Consider the following 20261-nt stretch of genomic DNA (forward strand, 5'->3'; position numbering starts at 1 on the left):
CAAACGTCACACCAATCTGAGTGGAAGGTCAGTCTGCAAATCACCTGGCCAGCATGCCTCAAGGCCTTCTGTGTCATGAAGACAAAGAAACGGGAGGCCCACCAGACTGGGGGCGGGGGCCTGGCCAGTCAGTACCACCGGGCGCTTGGCTGGCTTAGCAGTTGTGTGTGGTTAACAAGGATGCTGATGTGAAGGAAGCTGGCAGACAGAAATATGCAGAGATCGCATCCTTTGTTTGCAACTTCTATGTGAGTTTAAAATCATTTCAAGGTAAAAACTTAGAGAGAATTTAAAACTGCAGGTTCTGATTCCATCTGTGTGGGTGGGGCCTGAGACTCTGCATTCCTCACACCACCTGCCTCCCCTACCCCAGATGCCCCTCCTCAGCCTCGGACGAACCACCCTGCAGGTCCCACCCATGGCTCCCCGCGCCCCCCAAGACCAGTAACACAAAGCTGGAGAAAGTTCTCAGGGATCAACTTGTTTACTCACAACAGCATTTTAGGAAAAAGGGCAAACATGCCCACTGCCCTTTGAGGAGCCACGGCCTCCGCCCCCCACCCAGCATGTCCGTGGAGCTCTGCACCCCTTGGGAGAGGATACTCAGGACCTTCTCTGAACCTTCAGCACGTGGGCACCCCAAGGGACCCCAGCCAGGGAGGGAGGTGAGGTCGGCATGGTGGAAGAAATGCTGGACAGTGCCTGACCCTGCCCTCTGGCCTCGCCCCGTGGCCCACGGCTGCTCCTGGCACGACTATCGCGCACAGGGAGGCCGGGAGAGTCAGACAGAGCAAGTCAAGGTAAAGGTCCCCAGCGCTCCTGTTCACAAGAGCTGTCGGTGAGAGGACAGGCCAGCTGGTGGAGGCCTCTGTGAGGGCTGCGTGTGGTGGTCAGCTGTGCACAGAGCCAGGCCACGGTCAGGACCAAGCACGCAGTTCCCACCAGCTCACGCCGAAGGGGCTCAGACCCAATGCTCTGAGTCTGCTGCCTGCTCCTTCTATTTTGGCAAAAACAGAAAATAAAAAGCCCTGGAACCTTCAAGAAAATGAAGTAAACTTCAGGAATCGAAAAAACCAGACAGTGGCCTGTCCCAGGACCCTCCCAGGCCGTCCCAGCAGGCGGTCAGGAGGAGTCTGCGGCCAGCCTCTGCGCAGCAGCAGCAGCCGAGGGCTCCTCGAAGCACTGCTGCACTGGCCCTGGCTCCTGAGGTCAAGTGGCGTGAGCCCAGAAGGCAGGAGGGGAGGCCAGTCGTGGGGAGGCACTCGTTACAGCGACAGGGGACAGCGACAGAGAAAGCATGCCACTGTGCCAGCCCACTCCGTGGCTGGGAGGTGCCTCAGCACACTCTGGGTTGCTGGATACACGCAGGATACCCCAGGGGGCCCATAGCCCTCCAGAGGTGGCAGTGGAGCAAGGATGCAGACCCCCGGGGGGGGACGCCTGGACTCAGAGCCCAGCAGCCCGAGTGGGGCTCAGGCAGTTGGCAGGAGCACAGGTCCCGGCTGGAGTGGCCGAGACCTCATCCCTGGGATGTTCCATAAAGGCCCCAGGATGGAGTGTTTGCTGGGTGGCCCTCAAGGACATCCTTCAGCACACAAAGGCCCCCAGCACCTCCTCAGTGTACCACTGGGGCCATGTCTGTCTGAGGGGTGGAGTGCTCCCTGCTCCCTGCCTGGCAGGAGGGGCCCTGACCCTGCTGGCTGACCACCAGTAGCATGTCTGCCATCATGCGGAGTGTGAAGGTCCCACAATCCACATGGTGTCCACTGGCCAGGCCCCATCAACTCCTCAGAGGGTGGGGGATGAGGGGAGCCTGCAGATCCCCCAGCTGGTCGGCCCAGAATCACAGAAATTACCCACAGAAGCCAGAAGTTGGTGCAAACTCACCAGGACATAGACCCACGGCCCCCCTAAAAGAAGAGGAACAATTCCCAGGCCTGGCAGGTGAGGCTGGGTGCAGCGAGGGCTGACGGCTGCTGCTGCAGGGTCAGCAGAAAGGCAGGACGCAGTGCAGAGGGAGAGGCTTCCTTCCTGGCCCTTCCTGCGCATCGAGGCTGGGGCGGCGCACTGCGGCCGGGCGCGGCTAGTTCCTCAAGGCGGCCAACCTGCAAATCAACAATACCGGTGAGGGAGGCGAGGGCCAGGGCTGTCTCTGAACCACGGTGCACTCAGGTGCAAGACGCCACCCTGGGAGCCACCCTGGGCCCCTCATCCATCCATCAGGCCATGGTCTTTTCCTCTCAATTTCTGCTTTTCAAGGCTGTCCCGAGATAGCACGTGAAGGGCTCCAAAAACGGCCAGGCACCCTTCCATCCTCGTTTCTGTTCTGTCAGGAAGAGCAGACCCCCTCTCTAAAGCGAGCTGTGGACGGGCGTGTGAGCCTCATGCTGAGGCACAGCATGGAGCAGGGGAGAGGCCATCAGACAGGCAGAGTGAGCTGCTACTGCGCCTGGAGGCATGCAACTGAAACTTAAGAACTGGGGACGGAGCCGCCCTCTGTGCAGGCCCCTGGAGGGTGCTGGGGGTGGGGCATCTGAGCCGAGCTCCCCGGTCCAAGCCTTGCCTCAGAGGTGCCTGGAGCCCAGAATGCACTCCGGCCCTCACAAGCACAGCATCATGGCAGGGGTCCACCACCTGCCATTTCCGGTGCCAGGCCCACCTCCGAGACAGCTGGTCCTCCTGGCTGCGCACAGAGCTCTCGCCCACGGCGGAGGCGCCCTCAGGCAGTCGGCTGAGCTGGTCCAGCACCTCTAGGCCATTCTCCTCGGCGATCTGCATAATGAGGCTGTCCACCTGCTCCTGTGGTGTGGTCAGTGTGGTGGCCGAGCTCATGGAGTCCTCCATCACCTGGGGGGTCATGTTTGAGGCAGTTGAGCCCAGGCCCCAGGAGCCCCCGCTACAGCCTCAAGAGGGCCCCACAGCCCCCGTTCTGGTCACCCTGTCTGGATACACTTCCTGTCTGCTCCCTCCGCCCACATCAGCCTTCTCCATGCTCCACTCTCTCCTGACTGCTTTCTCCAGCTCTCTCATCCCTTGGGTGTCATGCAGAGTCGCCCGCACAGAGAGCCTTCCTGGCCACCACACCCCAGCCCCAGGCCCCCTCATCTGCTGACCTCTGTGTGCTGGTCCAGACTCCCCGCAAGGAATCAGGGGCCCAGCACAGAGGACACGTGGTGACACTGGGGAGGGAACACATGCCCGGATCAAGGGCCGACCTACCGATGTATGCACGTCCAGGTTCTGCACCTGCTGCTCGAACCTGTCCATCACCGCAGAGACCTTCTGCAGGTCCATGCTGCTCAGCGCCCTGTCCAGGGCCTTGGTCACCTGCGCCATGTTCTTGGTCACCTGGCACAGGAGGAAACAGGACTAAAAGAAGGAACACCACCCCCAGGGACAGGCGTCTGAGTGCCCTCGAGGAGAGCTGGCCCTCTGCTGTCCAGGCACGCGGGGCCAGCAAGACCCGGGCTGGGCCAAGCTGAGCCGCGCTCGAGGCAGGCTGGGCCTCTAGGATGCGCGGGCCCTCTCCTGGCAGGTCCCCAGGAAACGCTGTCAACCAAAGGACAGACACAAGGAGACCCAGCCCGCGAGCACTTCAGAAAAGTCCAAGGACACCACGGATCTTGGGGGTTGTTTTCTCCTTCGGCACCGGCCTTCCTGTGTGGAGGGAACCCCACCACGGAACCAAAGGGTCGGCAGGATTCCCCCTCCCCAGCCAGCCCCTGCTCCTGCCAGCAGAAGGCGGCTCACGTGGCCTAAACACTCACCCCTTTCATGGTCACAGCCGTCTGCACCTTGGAGGCCACTGCGTCCACGCGGGATGCCATGCGGAGCCAGTTCACACCTTCGTTCTTCTTGCGGATGGCATTCTCAGCGTAGACGCGGGCACACTCCACATTCTTCTGCTGCAGGGCCTGAAACCGAGGGGAGACACCGGCTGGGACGACCTGGCTGTCTGCCTGCGCAAGCTCTGCCTGCTCTGCTAGCGTGGGGGCCGCTCCCGTTTCAAGACCCTCTGCAGGTGTTCTCATCAGAAACGTCTGTGAGCTTCACGGACGTGCAGTCACCCAGGCTCTGAGCCTGCTCAGGAGCGAGGGTGTCCCAGGGCAGAGCCACCAGACCAGCCTACAGAGGGGCAAACAGGAAACACGGCCACCCCTCCCAGCCTCTCTACCCCCACGATGCGCTCAGCCCTCTGCAGCTTCGTGTCAAGTTGCCCAAACCATCTCACACCAGCTCATAAAAGCCAGAGAGGGCAACGCTGATCCCAAAGGAACCACACGGTGGGCGGGAGACGAAGGACTCAGACCAGGGTCAGCTGCCAGCACCCTTTGTGCCCTGCGAGCCCCAGGCTGGGTGAGGGGGCACCAAAATCCAACACTCCCACGGACATGGTTAAGAAAGTCCCTGGGAGAGCAGCCCGTCCCTGGAGAGGCCTCGTGTGGGCAGGGACCCCCCCCCAGCCCTGCTCTCCACCACATGGAGGAGGTGACTGAGAGCCGAAGTGATGGGGTCACGGTAGGCACAGCTGGAAGCCCACTTGCCATGCAATTTGCAAAAAAAGCAAGCTCAGAACACTGGAAAAGAATAAAAGGCATGGACATTTCAAGAAAAAGAACAAAGCGGCGCGTAATCTTCCTGCTCTGGACACCCTCGATGCACACGCTGCAGGCCTCATGCGGAAGGAACGAGTGAGTCGTGGGGGCACCTCACATGAGAAGACACCCCAGGGAGACAGAACTGGCAGAGGGCGGGCAGAGAGGGAGAGCCCAGCGCAGGCCCACCTTCTTCACTTTGGCCTGCTCCGCCTTGGCGTCCTTCTCCGCTTTTTTGGCCAGCTTCTCCAGCTGCTTCGCCGTGAACTGAGTAGAAATAGGACGCGGGTCAGACACTTGAAGCCAGCCCCCGGCCTCCGCTCCCTGCTCCCCACACTCTGCCAGGCCCTGGCCCCCAGGCAGAGGAGCCCAGGGAAAACTCAGCAGGCTCTCGGAGGCTGTCAGGGAAGAGGCTGTGAAGGGTTTTCTGAGACGTCTGTCCTCTCCCAGAGTATCCTAATCCAACCCTCCCCCAGAGCAGAAAGTTAAAAAGGCAACTCCTACAATCCCTACTTCTGTTCACGGATGGATTTCCAACTCAGGGAAAAAACCCAACAGAACCTGCTTCAGGCTACCCAGAGGAATAATACAGAATTCCAGATGGAAATACACCTCCGAGTGTTATCTGTGCTCGTGAGGAGCTGCCAGGCCACGCAGGCAGCTTCCTGACACCCAACTGTTGACCCTACAGGAAACCACATCTTGTTTCCCCGGGCCTCTGCAGCCCTGGTCCAAGTCCAGGACCAGGATGACGGGTCGGCTGCGTGAGGGCTTGGCGCAGGCCCCCACCACCTGGATGGAGTGGGTTGAGAGTGGGCTGCCTGGCCCTGAGCCCCTCTCACACATACTGCCATCTCGTGGGCGTCTTCCCACTGGTCACTTCTGTCCCAGCAACATCACAGACTGGGTCACCTAGGTGAGTTAGCCCGAGGTTTATGTGAAACACACCTCAGCCTGTAAGTCTGTCAGAAGGGCGGACATCGCCATACCCTGAGGGTGGCCCTCTTTAGAGAGAATTCTCTTCCCACCACCACTATCCCATCTTCGCAGCTCTGCCCCCGACCCGCCTTCCTTCCGCACAGCCCGGGCCTCGGCCCCTTGCCCAAGCTCCTGGGGGCCTCAGCCCCCTGGAAGCCCTCCTTCCACCGACCTTGAATCGTCCTGCACCAGCTTCTCTGCCCCCTGGTCAGCAGCTGGGAGCAGAGGAGAAACCACCACAGGTGTCAGGAGCATCATGCAACCCCACGGCCTTGACCCCCTCCTTCTCGCCTGCCTCTGCCCTTCAGCCCTGAAATGCGCAGACAACAAGAAGGCAGCCGGACCAGAGGCTGCCATCAGCTCCTAAACGTCAGCCTTGCTCCTCAGGCAGCTCACATCAGCGTCCGCTGCCCCTGATGCTGACGTTCTTCCCTCCTTCCACCTCTTTAAACCCGCACGGTCCAGTGCAGTAGCCACTCACCACATGTGGCTATTTAAATTACCCCAAATTAATTAAAAATAAAAATTCAGTTCCTTAGTCGTACTACCCATGCTCCAAATGCTGGATGCGGCTGTGATGGGGCAGCACCCAGCGACCACACTCCTGGCTACAGCGTTCAGCATGCCCCCCCGCAGCTCTGTGTGTCTGCAGCCCAAATCCTGGTTGCGCTGCAGAACCAGGGCCCCCCACCCACACAGGACGTTCAGCAGGCACCCCGTCCACCCAGGCGGAAGCCCAGGCTTTCTCCCCGTCCTCCACCCCCAGCCCTGCCCCTTTCTCCTGACGCTCAGTGGCCCGCTCTGTCCTTCTGACTCATGCCACGTCCACCCTCGCCTCACTCCCTGCCTGCTGGACTCTCACAGGCCTACCTGTTCCTAGTCTTGGCCCTCCCTCCACGGCCCACAGAGGGCCTAAAGGACACATCTGGCCACCTTCCCCCTTCACACAGAAGCTTCCAGCAGCTCCCACTGCCTTTAAACGAAGCCCACTCCTCAGCAGATGCCCCAGGATCCACCTGCCAGCAGCAGCAGGGACCCCCGAACACCCAACCTCCTACCTCGACAGCATGGTTCACAGAGTTTCTCCCTCCTGGAGGGCCCAGCCCAGCCCAGCCCTGGCCAGAGTGGACCACAAGAGCCCCTAAAACAGACCTCACTTGACCAGGAGGCTGGTGGGCAGAATGCTCCGAGGAGCCGAGGGAAGGAGCAACCTCCGGAGGCCCACCTGGCTTCCGAACTCTGGCCCCACTGGCGGCGTCCCCTCAGCCTGCAACACCCACCACCTGGGAGGACGTGCCGCCCCTCGGCCCCTCCACAGCCCCGGCTTCCCCCAGGCACGTGGGACTCTGTTCTAGAGAAAGGGTTTCCTGTCTGCCTCCCTCACACTCCTACGTTCATGGAAGGAACATCTAGATTTTCTGACTCTGAGCACCCAACATAGCCCCTTCCACGCGAGTCTGCTGAACAGAGCGCCCGAGGCCTCAGTGTTCCCTGCCCTCCCGTCTGTGGCAAAGCCAGTGTGACGAGCTACAGTGGTGGCCTGCGTGTATCACTCCTGCCCAGACTTTCAGAACTAACCATGGGTGAGGGCATTTAAGGGAAACGTGGCAGAAGCCTACCCTGGATTAATCAGAAGTGCACACGCCACTCCAGACAGGAGGAACGCTCAGCTGCCCGGAACACTCCTGCAGTGTGCTTACAGAGGCTCTGAGCCACAGGTTTAAATGCCTAGTGGAGCATCGAAGGGTGCACCCAATACCCAAACTGTGTTCTTTTTTTTCTTTTGCTGAGGAAGATTCACCCTGAGCTAACATCCATTGTCAATCTTCCTTTTCTTTTTTCTTTCTTTCTTTCTTTTTTTTTGCTGAAGAAGACTGTCACTGAGCTAATGTCTGTACCAGTCTTCCTCTATTTTCTATGTGGGTTGCCACCGATAGCATGGCTGCCCACGAGCAGTGTAGGTCTGCACCTGGGAATCAAACTTGGGTCGCTGAAGCAGAGTGTGCGACCTTACCACTACCCCATGGGGCCAGCCCCGCTGTGTTTCTTAAAGATAACACCCTCCCTCTGGCATGGAAGAGCCCAAGCAACCTGCTTCCACTCAGCCCGAGACAAGGAAAGAGTTAATACGCCATCAAGCCAACTTAATAACCCCCTTTTGTCGTCAGTCAGGCTGAGCACTGTGCAGAGACCACCCAATTTATAATTTGTCCCTCTGAGTGTGACTTACACCATGTGTCCCCATTCGCTAACCAGCAAGACAGGGTTGGGGTGACCGGTCACGTGATACATACCTTCAACTGGAACAGGGTATCTGCAAAGAGAGGAGATGGTTTGAGGATTTAAAGAAATGCACTTCTAACAAGCAGATGGGGTCACTAAGACTCCCCTAGACATGAAGAGCTGGACAGAATGCAAGCACGGATGGCACTGACTGGGGCCTGCCTGGAAGCCCCCTCCACACAGGACCAGTGCACCAGCTCTGCTCCTGTGAGCCACAGGGCTTGGGCAAACACAGAGCTCCTGCACCTCTGATCCCTCACAGGCAACACCAGGACAGCATGAGCAGACCTCAAGGATTAGTGTGCGGGCAAATGAGGTCTGGGATGCAGTGCACGGCCCACGGGGAAAACACAAGATGGCAGTTTGTAATTAAGGCAACTTTAGGAAGGACCATTGGGAGTCCTTCCCAATTTAATGAGGCTCAGTACTTGACAGGCTATTTTTCACATACTCTTTCTCTCCAAAAGTAAACGGATATAAATAGCAGAGTGATGACTCTTACACTGTCAAAAGGTGGCCCACAGACAGAAATGACCCACCCAGCTGCCACTTCTGAGCCACTGAATCAGGCTCAGGCGCCTCCCTATCCACACGCGAGGAACCAAAGAGACCTGAGTGTACCAGTGGCTAATTCCTCTGACATCGAGCTTACTACTCACCACAAGCAAGAGCTGGGCAGATTCAGGTGCATCTCAAAACTATCTCAATTCATTCGATTTCTAAATTTGGAGAATGATTCCTGACAGGGTTTACCACCCTAGCCCAGAATGAGAAACAAATCCTGTAACCAGAATGGGGTGCTGGGTGTTGACAAACGCAAATCAAGGCTCCGGGCTCAGAGCCCAGCCCACTCTTCAGATAAGCTCCGCGCCTCCACCATCGACCACTGCAGGCACCGTGAAGGCGAAGTTGCCAGCCATGACTCCGGAAAACAGAGCTAACCTGACACAGGTGGCAGGCAGGGTGCCGACTGCAGGGAAAACAAGGCTGGCCTGGGTGTGGCCGGGCCCTTGCACTCAGTGTGTGACCTGAGTCGCCCTCTACCCCCCACCCCCCTCACTGCTTTCTCATCTAGATGTGAGTGGTAGGAACAGGATCTGAAGAGCAGGGTTTGCCAAGGCAAAACTAACCCTGGAGAAAAGTGACATGGGCAGAAGAAATGCCCTTGAAAGCTGAGTGGATTGTGGAGCAAAAACCAACATTTGTGTGGGGGTGACGGAGGAAGCGATGCTGCTCACCTCTCTGAGGTGGTTTGTATAGAATTCCCCTCATGACAATGACATGGCTGTGCAGCTTTCCACGACTCAGTGATTTTCACCACGTCTCCATCACACCAGCCCTTAACAGCCTAGCAAGCGTACGTGGCTTCACTCTATCACTGATTCTTCCTGTTCTTTGGCATCCCTGAGCACAGAGCCGGCAGAGTGGGCCCCGAGGAGGTGCTGCAGGCAGCGGGAGCCAGGACCAGGAGCCAGACCGCCCGGGGCGTGTCCTGCACAGGCTTCCTCTGCCCCTCTGTGACCCCATCTGCAGCAGGGGGCATAAAGCTCCATCTCAAACCGTGCCTGGCACGTAGTGAGTGCTTTCTGCCTGAGCTCTTCCCACTGCTCTTAGTGGTGTTCCGGGGACAGTGGTGCCAACTGTCTCCTTTTCCGGTGCCCTCTGACCTGACATCTCAGGGCCTCAAAGGCCAATGTCCCTTGCGAGTACCGGAGTTGGGGGTGGGGGTTGGGGAAGGAGGTCAGGGTCTGGGGACCGGAGTCCAGGTCTGGGGTCGGGGATCGGCGTCCGGGGTCGGGCCTGGAGCCCCGCCCGCGGGAGAAGCGGCCTCGCCCCGCGTGGCCCCGGAGGGCAGCTGCTCTCACCGTCCATGGCCAGTCCGGCAGCGGCGGCCCACGGAGAAACGGAGGAACGCGATCTCCCCGCGGCGTCGATCGCCCCGACCAGCTCTGCGGGGCGGGAACTTCCGGGGTCGCCCCTCACTTCCGGCTCCTGCCCTCTCGCGAGAGGACAGCTGTCCCGCGGGCGAGGCGTTGCCGTGGAGACCCGCGCGTCAGCGGCCGTCTGTGAGTCAATCGGCCGCGCCCGCAGGGCGGGGTGGCTCGCCTATGGGCCTTTCCAAAAGCAAACGTAAACCCGGGAAAGGTAAAGGGCCGCCGCCCCCCGTCTCCCTGGCGCGGCCCCGCCCGGGGCGAGGCCCGGTGGCCGCGGCGGGCGCGGGGCTGGGAGTGCGTCCAAGGGCCAGCGGGTCCGCCCCGAGGGGCCTGTCTCTTGGGCGCCCCACCCCGCCATCCCCCCCTGCGCCTGGGTCCTTCCTGATGACCGTGCCTCTCGAATCTTCCTCCACGGAAATAGCCGTGTTTAGGGAGACGGAGCGACCCAAGTCTTGCAGGCTGTCTTATCTCAGTCTGGACCAAAGCAGGCGACCGAAGGATGGTGGGATCCATTGCCCTAAATTCGGTAAATTACGGGTCTGATTAGTTATCCTACGTTGCAGGTGAGGAACAAAAGAAGGGGTGCACCTATTCAGTCCCAAAGGCTAGGGGCAGGTCTACGGACAGGCCTTCCCGAGAGCCTGCGAAGCCTCCAGACACTCAGCCTGTGGAGAGCTTCCATCAGGAGGAAGAGGCGGCCAAGCAGCAGCGGCCTTCTGCATCTGGAGTCGAAGGTAGGACACGCCCAGAAGGAGCGAAACCGAGAAGTGGACCTTCCAGGAGTTTGGGAAAGGGGGAAACAGGAGCCTGAGTGATGGGACACTAATAGCAGGGGCGTGCCCTACGAGGGACCGGGTTTTAGGACCTTTATGTAGCAGGTGAGTATCCAGGATTCTAGGTGGGAAATACACGTTCAGTAAAGGTTTAGGTCAGTTCCCAAGGAATAGATGGATAACAGATGGTCCAGAGGGGCTTGGCAGTGTCCGGACACAAGGCATACCCACGTTACCCCAGAGCACTGGGTGTTTCTTGGCACCACTGTGGTTCCTTCAACATTCCACAGACTGGAATGGAACCTTGGGAGTCTGCTCCTGTCTGGAGTGTCGTCATGTGTAAGAAGGGCTGTGGGAGCTCTCTGCCTGGGTGCAGGGGTGGAGGCAGGAATAGAACGTTCGTGGGAGGAGGGTGAAACAGTTTGGCACATTTATTCACTTCATAACCACCCAGTGAGGCCAGACCTTCGCGTGTGGGTGGAGGGGATGAGGCCACAGAAGCAGCCAGAGTATGAAGTCTTTTATTAGTTTTGTCATGTGGGTTGTGGAAATGGAACTGTTAAATAATTAAAATGAGGTGTGATGGGGTTTGTGCCTCGGAAAAGTCTCTCTGTCACCAGAATAGATGCCATCTGGGCAGTGAGGAGACTTGTCAGAGGCCCATTGCAGTCACTGAGTGGGAACTAATGAGGCAGTGGAAATAGGAATTCCAAAAGGATCCAGGAGGTAGACCAGCAGAACCTGCTGTCTATGAGGTGTGGGGGGAAGTGGGAGGAGCCAAGAAGGTGGGCTTTAGGGACCATGAGAATGAATGGTTGGTGGGTCACACAAGGAAGGAGGACAGGAGGAATGCTGGCCCGCAGGGAGAGAGGAGCTGGGCCTGCCAGGTTCAGACTGAGGCACCTGTGGGGTCATCAAGGGCAGGAAGCAGTTTGAAATGAGGGTGTTGGGCTTTGGGGCAAGGCCTGAACTTCAAATCCTGATGTAGGAACCCTCACTTGAGGGTGGAAGACCATAAGAAGGGCCGGAGTCCCAGGGAGGAGGTTTGGAGAATACTACCAGTCTGTCAGGAGGCTTGGCCAGTCACAAAAAGCCACCCAGACGCGGCTGTACTGCCACATGTTCACTGTCTGCCAAAGGAAAGAAGGGTCAGAGGCAGGGCGCTCGGTGGTTTGCTCAGCAGCACGGCAGCGACATCAAGGACTGTGTGTCTGCACTTTGCCACTCGCAGTATCCACGGTCCCCAGAGAGCTGGACGGCTCTAGGTCACTCCAGACAGAACTGCGCCTAGTCTGTGCTTCATGTCAGCAAAGAGAACCTTCCCCCGGTGGGCCTCACCTGCCCAGCCTCTCCAGGATGAGCTCAACCGTGCAACTTCCAGGGCTGGGCCTCTGCCACCAAGGGAAGGCTGGGCAGGGAACTGCCTGTTACACCCTCATTTCAGGGGGCGAGAGAAGATGCATATGGAGGGGACAGGCCAGAGAACAAGAGTGAGGATGGAGTGTCCAGAAAGGAAGTGAAGAGTGTGGTTTCTCTGTGTAATGAGACATCTCAGCAATAACAAGGAACAAGCCAGTGACACCTGCTGCACACTGAAGGATTCTCCAAAGCACGATAGAGGGAAAGAAGCCAGATGTGAGACCACATGTATTATTATCCCGTTTGTATGAAGTGTCCAGAAAAGGCAGGTTCATAGAGAGGGAAGCGGCTAAGGCTAGGAGTGGGGATTGGCAGCAAATGGGCAAAGGGGTCTTTTGAGGGTGATGGAAATGTTCTTAAAAGTGGATCCATGGTTGTCCAACTCTGAAAGTTTACCAAAAGTCATTGAATTGTATGCTTTAAACAGGCGAATTTTATGGTATGTAACAGCAATAAAGCTGCTAAAAAAGAAAGGAAGAGCACTGGTCCTCAGTGTTGAGTGCTGCAGGGAGATGGGTAAAGCAGGGGCGACTCGGTGGCGGAGGCGAGCAGCTGGGCCGGGTGGCCTTCCAGAGAGCAGCATGCAGGGCTCAGAAGAGCAGACGCACATGTGGCCTGCCCGGAAGAACATCTCAACCAGGGAAGCGCATCTTCTCTCTCAGTCATGTTTTAAAGCTGAGGAATTTCCCTATTAGATTTGGAAAAGTTAGAACTTTTGGAAGTCAAAGTTTCTTTAAATTAACCTAATACCATAAAAGCCTTGGAGAAGTGGAGAGTTCCAAACAAGCCAAAAATACTGTGTATTATAAAATTATTAAAAGTTGGTTTTACTCTTGTGGGATAGAAATCAGAAAGTGATTGCTGGGGTAGGGGAGGCTCGCCGACTGGAAAGGGGCCTGTGGGGACCTTGTAGGGTGATGGAGAGTTCTGCATCTTGTTTGGGTGATTACATAGATATGTACAGTTGTGGAAACTCATCTAGCTGAACTCTTAAAAACTGTGTATTTTACCTTGTGTGAATTATGCCTCTAAAAACATGGAATATACACGAGTCCTTGTCTCTTTGAGCTGCACCCAAAATATTTAAGTACAAATGGATGTGGTGAATGGAGACCGTGTCTGGGATTTGATGCAAAGTGAAGGAGTGTACACGTGGATGACGGTGTTTTCCAAAGATGGCCACAACTCCTCTCTCCCACGTGTTCTATGGTGTGACCTTGATGCTCCTCCCACTTGGGGGGGGGTGTTCCCTCTCCTTAAATCTCTGCAAGCTTGACATTCTCTTGTAAGCAATAGAATGTGGCAGGAGTGACTTCTGAGGCTGGGCCATGAAAGGTGCTGCAGTCTTGCCTTGCTCACTGGAATGCTGGCTGGTGCTTGGACCCCTAGGCCACCATGCTGTGGGGCGCTGCAGTCAGCAGTCCTGGTCTCTGGGCCCTTCCTGCCCTGGCCAGACTTGTGAGTGAACAAGCCTTTGGGTGACTCCAGCCCCTACCTTTGAGTCTTCCCGGCTGAGCCAGCACCCAGCGTGTAGCAGCCAGCATCACTCCCCAGCCCTATGAGTGGCCGTCGTGCATGTCCAGCCCCGTTGAGCCTTCAGATGACGGCAGCCACCTGGGGTCCACAGATGGGAGCTGCCCATAGAACCTGTGCTGAATTCCTGACCTGTGAAACCGTGAGGAGATGCAGTGGTCGCTTTCAGCTGCTGAGGTTTGGAGTGAGCTGCTACCTGGTAGGAGTGACCAGGGGTGCTGGGGCAGGGCGAAGTTTGCGAGTTTAGAACTGTGGCAGCTGTGTGTTGGGGTATAGTGTACTATTCTCACTGCTTCTGGATATGCTTAAAATTTTGCACTACAAAATCCACAAACATACACACATTATAGAGATTAACACACCACAAACTTGCAATCAGCCAATTCCAAAATGCTGGAAATTCTACTGAAAAAATGACCCCGATTTTTCTACAAATAAATGACATGAAAAAAAGAAGGGCGCCTCAGTCTGTTTGGACGGCTATAACAAAATACCGCAGATTGGGAGGCTTAAACAACAGACGTTTCTCATGATTCTGGAGGCTGGGAGTCCCATGATCTGAGTGCCGCTGACCTGGTTCCTGTAAGGACCCCTTCCTGGCCTGCAGATAGGCGTCTCGTTGCTGTGTCCCCACATGGCCAGAGAACGAGAGCTCTGGTCTCCTCCTCTTACAAGAGCACAAGAATCCCATCGTGAGGTCTCCCCCTTCATGACCCCATCTAAACCTACTTCTCAAAAGCCCCACCTCCAAATACCATCACACTGGGGACTAGGCCCTCAACAGGTGAATTTGAGGGGACACAAACAGTCCATCGCAGAGAGGACTGTCATAGGAGACTTGAGACCCGTGAACCAAATGCAGTGTTGGACCTGGGCTAAGTCGTTCTGGAGATGATCAAACTGGGTATGAGATGGTAATAAAGAATCAATGATAATTTTCATCCAAGTGACAGTGCTATTGTGGTTATGCCAAAAAAAATCCTTACTGATAGAGATATACTGCATTATTGATGGGTAAAATTATATATCTGGGATTTGCTGGAAAATACCCAGGAAAAAAAAACCTCAGTAAAAAAAGATAAAACAAGGTGACAAAATAGAAATTAGGTGATGCACCTGTGGGTACTCATTATTCTATTTTCATATGTGTGAAATATTTCTGTAAGTTTTTTTTTGAAGGTAGAGTATGCATAATTGCAAGAAATGTTTGAAAAAGAAGAAAAACTTAAGGAACATTTAACAGCTATTAAAAAATATGCTGAGGGAAAAGAGCCAATTTCAAAAGGCCACATATTGTGTGATTCCATTTACATGATGTTCTCAAAATGACAAAATTAGAGAGATGGAGAAGAGACTAGTGGCTGCCAGAGCTTAGGGTGGCGGAGCGTGGCTGTGGGGAAGGGGCTGACTAGCCAGGGGCAGCACAGAGGCCTTGTGGGCATGGAACAGTTCTGGAGCTTGATCTTGGTGGTGGTTACATGTGATAAAATGGCACAGAAAACACACTGTACCAAAGCCAGTGTCGTGGTTTTGCTATTTTACTGTAGTTATGTGAGATGTTACCACTGGGGGAACTGGGTGAAGGGTACATGGGACCACCCTGTACTACTTTTGCAAATTTCTGAGAATTTATAATTTCAAAATAAAAAGTTGAAAACTATATAAAAAATTATAATTAAAATAATGTAGTTCCAGTAAAAGAGTAGCTGATCAGTGAAATAGGAAATATGGACAGAATAAGTCCCTACTATGTATGTATGTGTGTGTCTGTGTATATATTTATTTTAGTGCATGATAAAATTGGCACCAAAAGTAAGTGGAAAAGGAAGGATTATACAATAAATCATGCTAGGAAAATTACTTAACATTTTAATGAAAAACATAAGTTGGACTGTAACCTCCTGTGTGCTCAGATAAATTCCAGATGGATAAGTCTGAATGCAAAAATCGACTACAGAAAATAAGATGTAAATTTTAATCTGATTCTTCAATGAGGAACATCTTTCTAAGCCTCAAAGCAAAGACATTACAAAGAAATAGTGAAGGATTTGATGACACTAAAATGTAAAATATTTCTCCAAGTCCTCTATAAACAAATGTAAAACAAATGATAAGCTCAAAATATATTTGCAACACACATGAGAGGCCAATGAGAGATAGATCACGCTCTGACACGTCGTTAGTGGAGGTCAGACTCCTTCTTGAAGGCGGTCGGGTAATGTGGGAGGCAGGATCTGAGGCCCCATCTGTCCCAGAGAGCAGGCCCTGTGCAATCCCCTCCCCGTGAGGGCGGGCGGAGCCGTGAGCCAGATGGACGTCGTTTCTGTTATCAGGCCATTCATCCTCTGGTTTTGACTTAATCAAAATGGGGATTATCCTGGCTGAACCTGACCTAATCAAAGAATCCTTTTAAAAAAGGTAGAAGTGTCAGAGGGGTGGCTATGAAGAAGTAAGCTACCATGTCACTTATATCTCAAAAATTTTTTAAAAAGTAAAGTACCATGTTGTGAGAGGAGCCGCAAGAGACCCCCCGTGACAGCCAGCAAGAAAAGGGGGGCTCCCGGCCTTGACCCACGAAGAACTGAATTCTCCCTATAACTGGAGAGTTTGGAAGCCCCCAGGTCCAGATGGGGCTGCAGCCCCGCGGACAGCTGGGTTCTGGCCAGGACTCAGGACCTGTGGGAGCTGAGATGATAAATGTTATGCGCTGTTTTAAGTTAGCCGCTAAACGTGTGGCAATTTGTTAGGCAGTAATTGAACACCAGTAAAAGTAGGGCGTACCAAGAACCCTACGAAGATTCATGTTTCTAAACGAAGAAGCTTTAAAACTCTGAGGAAGATAAAAGAAGTCCTGTTTTGGACTAGAAAGCCTCAATAATGTAAAGATGTTCATCGTCCCTTTATCTTTAAAATAACCGTGACCCCTATTAAAACACCGCAGGTCTTTTTGGGAACAGGACCAAATTATTCTAAAGTTCACCCAGGAGAATAAAAATGTAAGAATTGCAGGAAGCACCTGCAAGAGCAGAGGTGTGGGAGGGATTGAGTTCTCTGACGTGAGGCGTGTCATCCAGAGTGCCTCCTGTTCACGTGGGATTCATGTAAAGCTGTGGTGTCAAAGACGGGGAGAGACGGAGAGAGCGCTCACTGGCCTGGGACAATGCACTAGACGATCGAGAAAACACAGGGCTTCATTATTTTTACCTCAGTCACTTCTCAAAAAATTCTACGAGTCAAAAGGCTAAACAGAAAATGTGAATGAGAATGAATAAATGTTTTTATAAGTCTGGGGTAGGGAATGCCTTTTTTTAGTCTGAGAAACTCTGAAAGCCATGAGGGGGGCTGGCCTGGTGGCGCAGCGGTTAAGTTTGCACGTTCCGATTCTCGGTGGCCCAGGGTTTGCCTGTTCAGATCCCGGGTGTGGACATGGCACCACTTGGCACCATGCTGTGGCAGGCATCCCACGTATAAAGCAGAGGAAGATGGGCATGGATGTTAGCTCAGGGCCAGTCTTCCTCAGCAAAAAGAGGAGGATTGGCAGCAGATGTTAGCTCAGGGCTAATCTTCCTCAAAAAGAAATAAATAAAATTTTTTTAAAAAAGCCATGAGGAAAGGACTGATGAATCTGACTGCTGCAAAAAGCAACAAAGGGAAGCTAAAAAGCCAGGGGACTATTTGCAACACAAATCACTAAGTGTGAATCTCCTAAATATACAAAAAGCGCTCTCACACACATACAAAGGTGAAAGTAGAAAATGAGGAAAGAGTGTGACATGCATCCACAGCAATAAATATCGCTGGCCCATGAATGAGGGACAAGGTGCTCACCCTGCCCGTGCTGAGGGCAAAGCTTCAGAGGAGTCGACGGTGACCCGTGCGGGGGCGGGGTCAGCTCTCCCATGTTCACTATGGCATGGGAAAAGATTCAGAAAATTGACAAGAACCAGGGGAGGGTGTGGAGAAACATGCTTATAGGCTCTTAGTGGAAATATAAGTTGATATCTTTATGGAAAATAATTTGACAATATTTACCAAAATTTTCCTTCTAGTAACTTACCCAATAGGTAAACCCTCAAAAGTGTGTAAATACATAAATGCAAGAATGTTCATTGCAGCATTGTTTGAAGGAGATAAAAACTGGAAATAACCTAAATTATGTTCCTCAAAGGGAGGTGGGTACGTAATCAGTGGGCCCCCAGACAGTGGCACACAGGCTGCCATGGAAGAGGAGGGGCGGCACCTGTGTGCAGACGTGAGGCTCAGCGAAGCCACGTGGTCAGCTGCAAGACAGCCTTCCACAGAGTGAAGCCAAGTGCATCCGATGGTGTGTGCGTGCACACGTGACATGTCTGGAAGAAGAAAATCACTCCGTATGCAATTTTTAATCATGTATTATTTTTTAATTAATATTCATAACATTTTAAGTAGTCTTAATATATAAAAAGCTTGTATAAATCAATGTGAAAAAACCGAACGCCCCAATTTATATTAAATGCATAATATGATAAAAAGCAGTTTTTGGCTTAATGACAAAAAAAGAATACTCTCAGTGCCCAGTGCTGGCCATAGGTCATTTGGCAATTGAGGCTGTGGATGCAGCACTGAAGGTTGAGGGGGGCTCTGGACCCCAGCATCTCCCTCTGCCCCCAGCCTTCGGCAGGTGACTTAACCTCTCTGTGCCTCAGTTCTTTTGTCTGTAAAACGCAGGTCAAACGCAGGTCGTAAGAGGACAGACTTCAGAAGCTGTTGTGGGTTGTTACTGTCACTATTCTAGCTCAGAACAACATCTGGCACAGAACAGGCAACTACTATTCGTCCCCCCATGTGGCCAGGTTCATGAGATATGAAGTGGGGAACAAAGCATGCTGCAATAGGACCAGCGTAATCGTGTTTTTCTAACAAGTATGTGATGACAGGAGTATTCCAACTCTGTTTACGTACACATGTGCAGAGAGCGCGCCCTCTCTTTGTAGTGCTTTAACCAGAGGCTGAGAGGGTGTGCTTCAAGCTTGTCAGCCTGGGCAGCAGGCTGGGAGATGAGGCCGCGGAGGAGCTTCTGCCTTTGTGTTGTGTAATGTTTGACAAACTCAGCGTTTCACAAGTCCTGTGCATTCTTTGTAACCTTAACGAGTTTAAGAAAATGTTGTGGCCAACCTCAGAAATGTCATTTTCTACAGGATTCCAATGGATAAAGTTCTGTACAGAGAGCTTTTACCAGGTTAGGATCCTTTGGAAACTACGTGGGAACCTTCGCCTCTGGGGCAGGCCCTGCCATTTTGCCTTCTGTCTCCTGCATTCCTCTCTCCTTCCAACATCTGTCACCTGAGCTGGCAGCTCAGTCTCTCCCTGGTGGATGGTGGAAGTGTCTCTTCTGTTTTCTTCCTTGAAAGAGGACCTCTAGGGCCTCCACTCTCGTAGCTGAGTGGTCAGCTTGTTTAAGCTCTGGAATGCTCATGCTCACACACGGTTGTGGCTGCCTTCAACCTCACCTGTTTCTTTTCCTGAACCATGAATCTAATTCCTTTGCTCCGGCCCTCACACAGAAATTGTCTGCTTTATGGAAGAACTTTTCCACAGACTTATTAAATACTTGGATGTTTTCTTCCTTCTAGAGACACCTGATGTGAAGTCGAGCAGGAAGCAGGTTGCCGTTCCACAGATTGTCATCACCAGAGCCTCAAAAGAGACTCTCATCAGCTACAGTTCCATCAGAAGTGAAGAGCAGACAACTATCCAGGAGCGGGCAGACTGGGGCCCCTACCACCGACACAGGAACCCCAGTACAGTAGATGCCTACGGTCCACAGATCAAAGAAGAAACAGGCGCCCCAAATCGCTGTCGTGAGTCACTATGCTGAGTCTCAGCGATGATGGCAGAAGGGTCACCCTGCCCTGTGGGAAGCTGCAGGTGCCCCTTCAGTATACGAGGTTCCCCTCAGTGACCACTTTGGTCACACCTCCCCAGAGCAGCTGGCAGTTTGGCAGAGGGCAAGAGTGACTCTGGCTCAGAGTGGACTTTGTGGTAATAAATGGATAAATCCGTATACACCTGTTGGACCTGGCTGGTTGTGCACAGTGATCAACAGATGGCAGGTGGCATCTCTTGCTCGGACTCTCGTGGCAGTTAGAATCCTTCCCTTCCGCTTCTGAGGGAGCGTGGTGTAAGTACTTGGTGGTTACAGTGAATGCAGTGTCCCCCACACTTGGAAAAAAGGTTGGACTCTGAGGACTAAACTTTACGGTGTCACATCCCAGAACAGGCAAGAGTGTAGTTGCCTTGGAGGGCCCAAGGGCTCCTCGTGTGACTGTAACCTGATCCAGGGTATTAAAGGATCCAGAAGAAGAATGTGGAGTGGGGGCAGCCATGGCACCTTGAACTGTGGAAGTGGCCTTGTCAGAGCTGCCCTGGAAGGAGAGCTGAACTGACACCTTCCTGTTTTTCTGGCTGTGGATGAGGGCTTCCACTGGTGAGGGGACATTCAGGGGACCCCCACCCTGGCTGTTTCACCCTCACCAGCAGCCCTCAGGTCAGGCTCCACTCTCTTCTGGGGTGGCTGGAGAGGATGCCCTGCCCTGTCTGGTCTCATACGTCTAGGCTGGTGACAGTATGTGTTAGCTCCTTAGTTCTAGAATGCACAGCAGGCTTTACACATGGTCTCCATGTTTCTATCTATTGATGAGGATCCTTTCTTTTAGTATTAAATAGTGCAGCTGATTTCCAATCAATTAGTTTTGGTATAACTTCAG

General features: G+C 53.7%; 2 protein-coding genes across 4 annotated transcripts; one reads left to right on the forward strand and one right to left on the reverse strand.

The window, feature by feature from the left end:
• Positions 1 to 465: 465 nt before the first annotated feature.
• Positions 466 to 9833, reverse strand: CHMP1A (charged multivesicular body protein 1A). The gene is made up of 7 exons (XM_008535645.2): positions 9722 to 9833; positions 7868 to 7887; positions 4785 to 4862; positions 3768 to 3914; positions 3220 to 3348; positions 2660 to 2847; positions 466 to 2105 (listed from the first exon to the last, which is right to left on the reverse strand). The coding sequence occupies exons 1-7, from the start codon at positions 9726 to 9728 to the stop codon at positions 2084 to 2086; spliced, it is 591 nt and encodes a 196-aa protein (XP_008533867.1). The 5' UTR covers positions 9729 to 9833; the 3' UTR covers positions 466 to 2083.
• Positions 9712 to 20236, forward strand: SPATA33 (spermatogenesis associated 33). 3 transcript variants are annotated; one of them, XM_070614085.1, is made up of 3 exons: positions 9712 to 9922; positions 10354 to 10524; positions 19128 to 20236. In XM_070614085.1, the coding sequence occupies exons 1-3, from the start codon at positions 9727 to 9729 to the stop codon at positions 19370 to 19372; spliced, it is 612 nt and encodes a 203-aa protein (XP_070470186.1). In that variant the 5' UTR covers positions 9712 to 9726; the 3' UTR covers positions 19373 to 20236. The 3 variants fall into 3 exon arrangements, with proteins under 3 accessions (XP_070470186.1, XP_070470187.1, XP_070470188.1); XM_070614086.1 differs by having other exon boundaries at positions 9884 to 10001; XM_070614087.1 differs by lacking the exons at positions 9712 to 9922; positions 10354 to 10524 and adding an exon at positions 10031 to 10316.
• The last annotated feature ends 25 nt before the right edge of the window (positions 20237 to 20261 follow it).

The sequence above is a fragment of the Equus przewalskii genome, chromosome 3, assembly GCF_037783145.1.
Source record: "Equus przewalskii isolate Varuska chromosome 3, EquPr2, whole genome shotgun sequence".
Taxonomy (NCBI): Eukaryota; Metazoa; Chordata; class Mammalia; order Perissodactyla; family Equidae; genus Equus; species Equus przewalskii.

Excerpts from the sequence above, each read along its gene's own strand:
- SPATA33 (XM_070614085.1), top strand. The coding sequence starts at position 9,727 with ATGGCCAGTCCGGCAGCGGCGGCCCACGGAGAAACGGAGGAACGCGAT. Across the intron at positions 9,923-10,353 it reads CCGCGCGTCAGCGGCCGTCT|GTGAGGAACAAAAGAAGGGG; the intron begins GTGAGTCAATCG and ends CCTACGTTGCAG. Across the intron at positions 10,525-19,127 it reads TTCTGCATCTGGAGTCGAAG|AGACACCTGATGTGAAGTCG; the intron begins GTAGGACACGCC and ends TCTTCCTTCTAG.
- CHMP1A (XM_008535645.2), bottom strand. Across the intron at positions 4,863-7,867 it reads ATACCCTGTTCCAGTTGAAG|TTCACGGCGAAGCAGCTGGA; the intron begins GTATGTATCACG and ends ATTTCTACTCAG. Across the intron at positions 3,915-4,784 it reads AGCAGGCCAAAGTGAAGAAG|GCCCTGCAGCAGAAGAATGT; the intron begins GTGGGCCTGCGC and ends CCTCGGTTTCAG.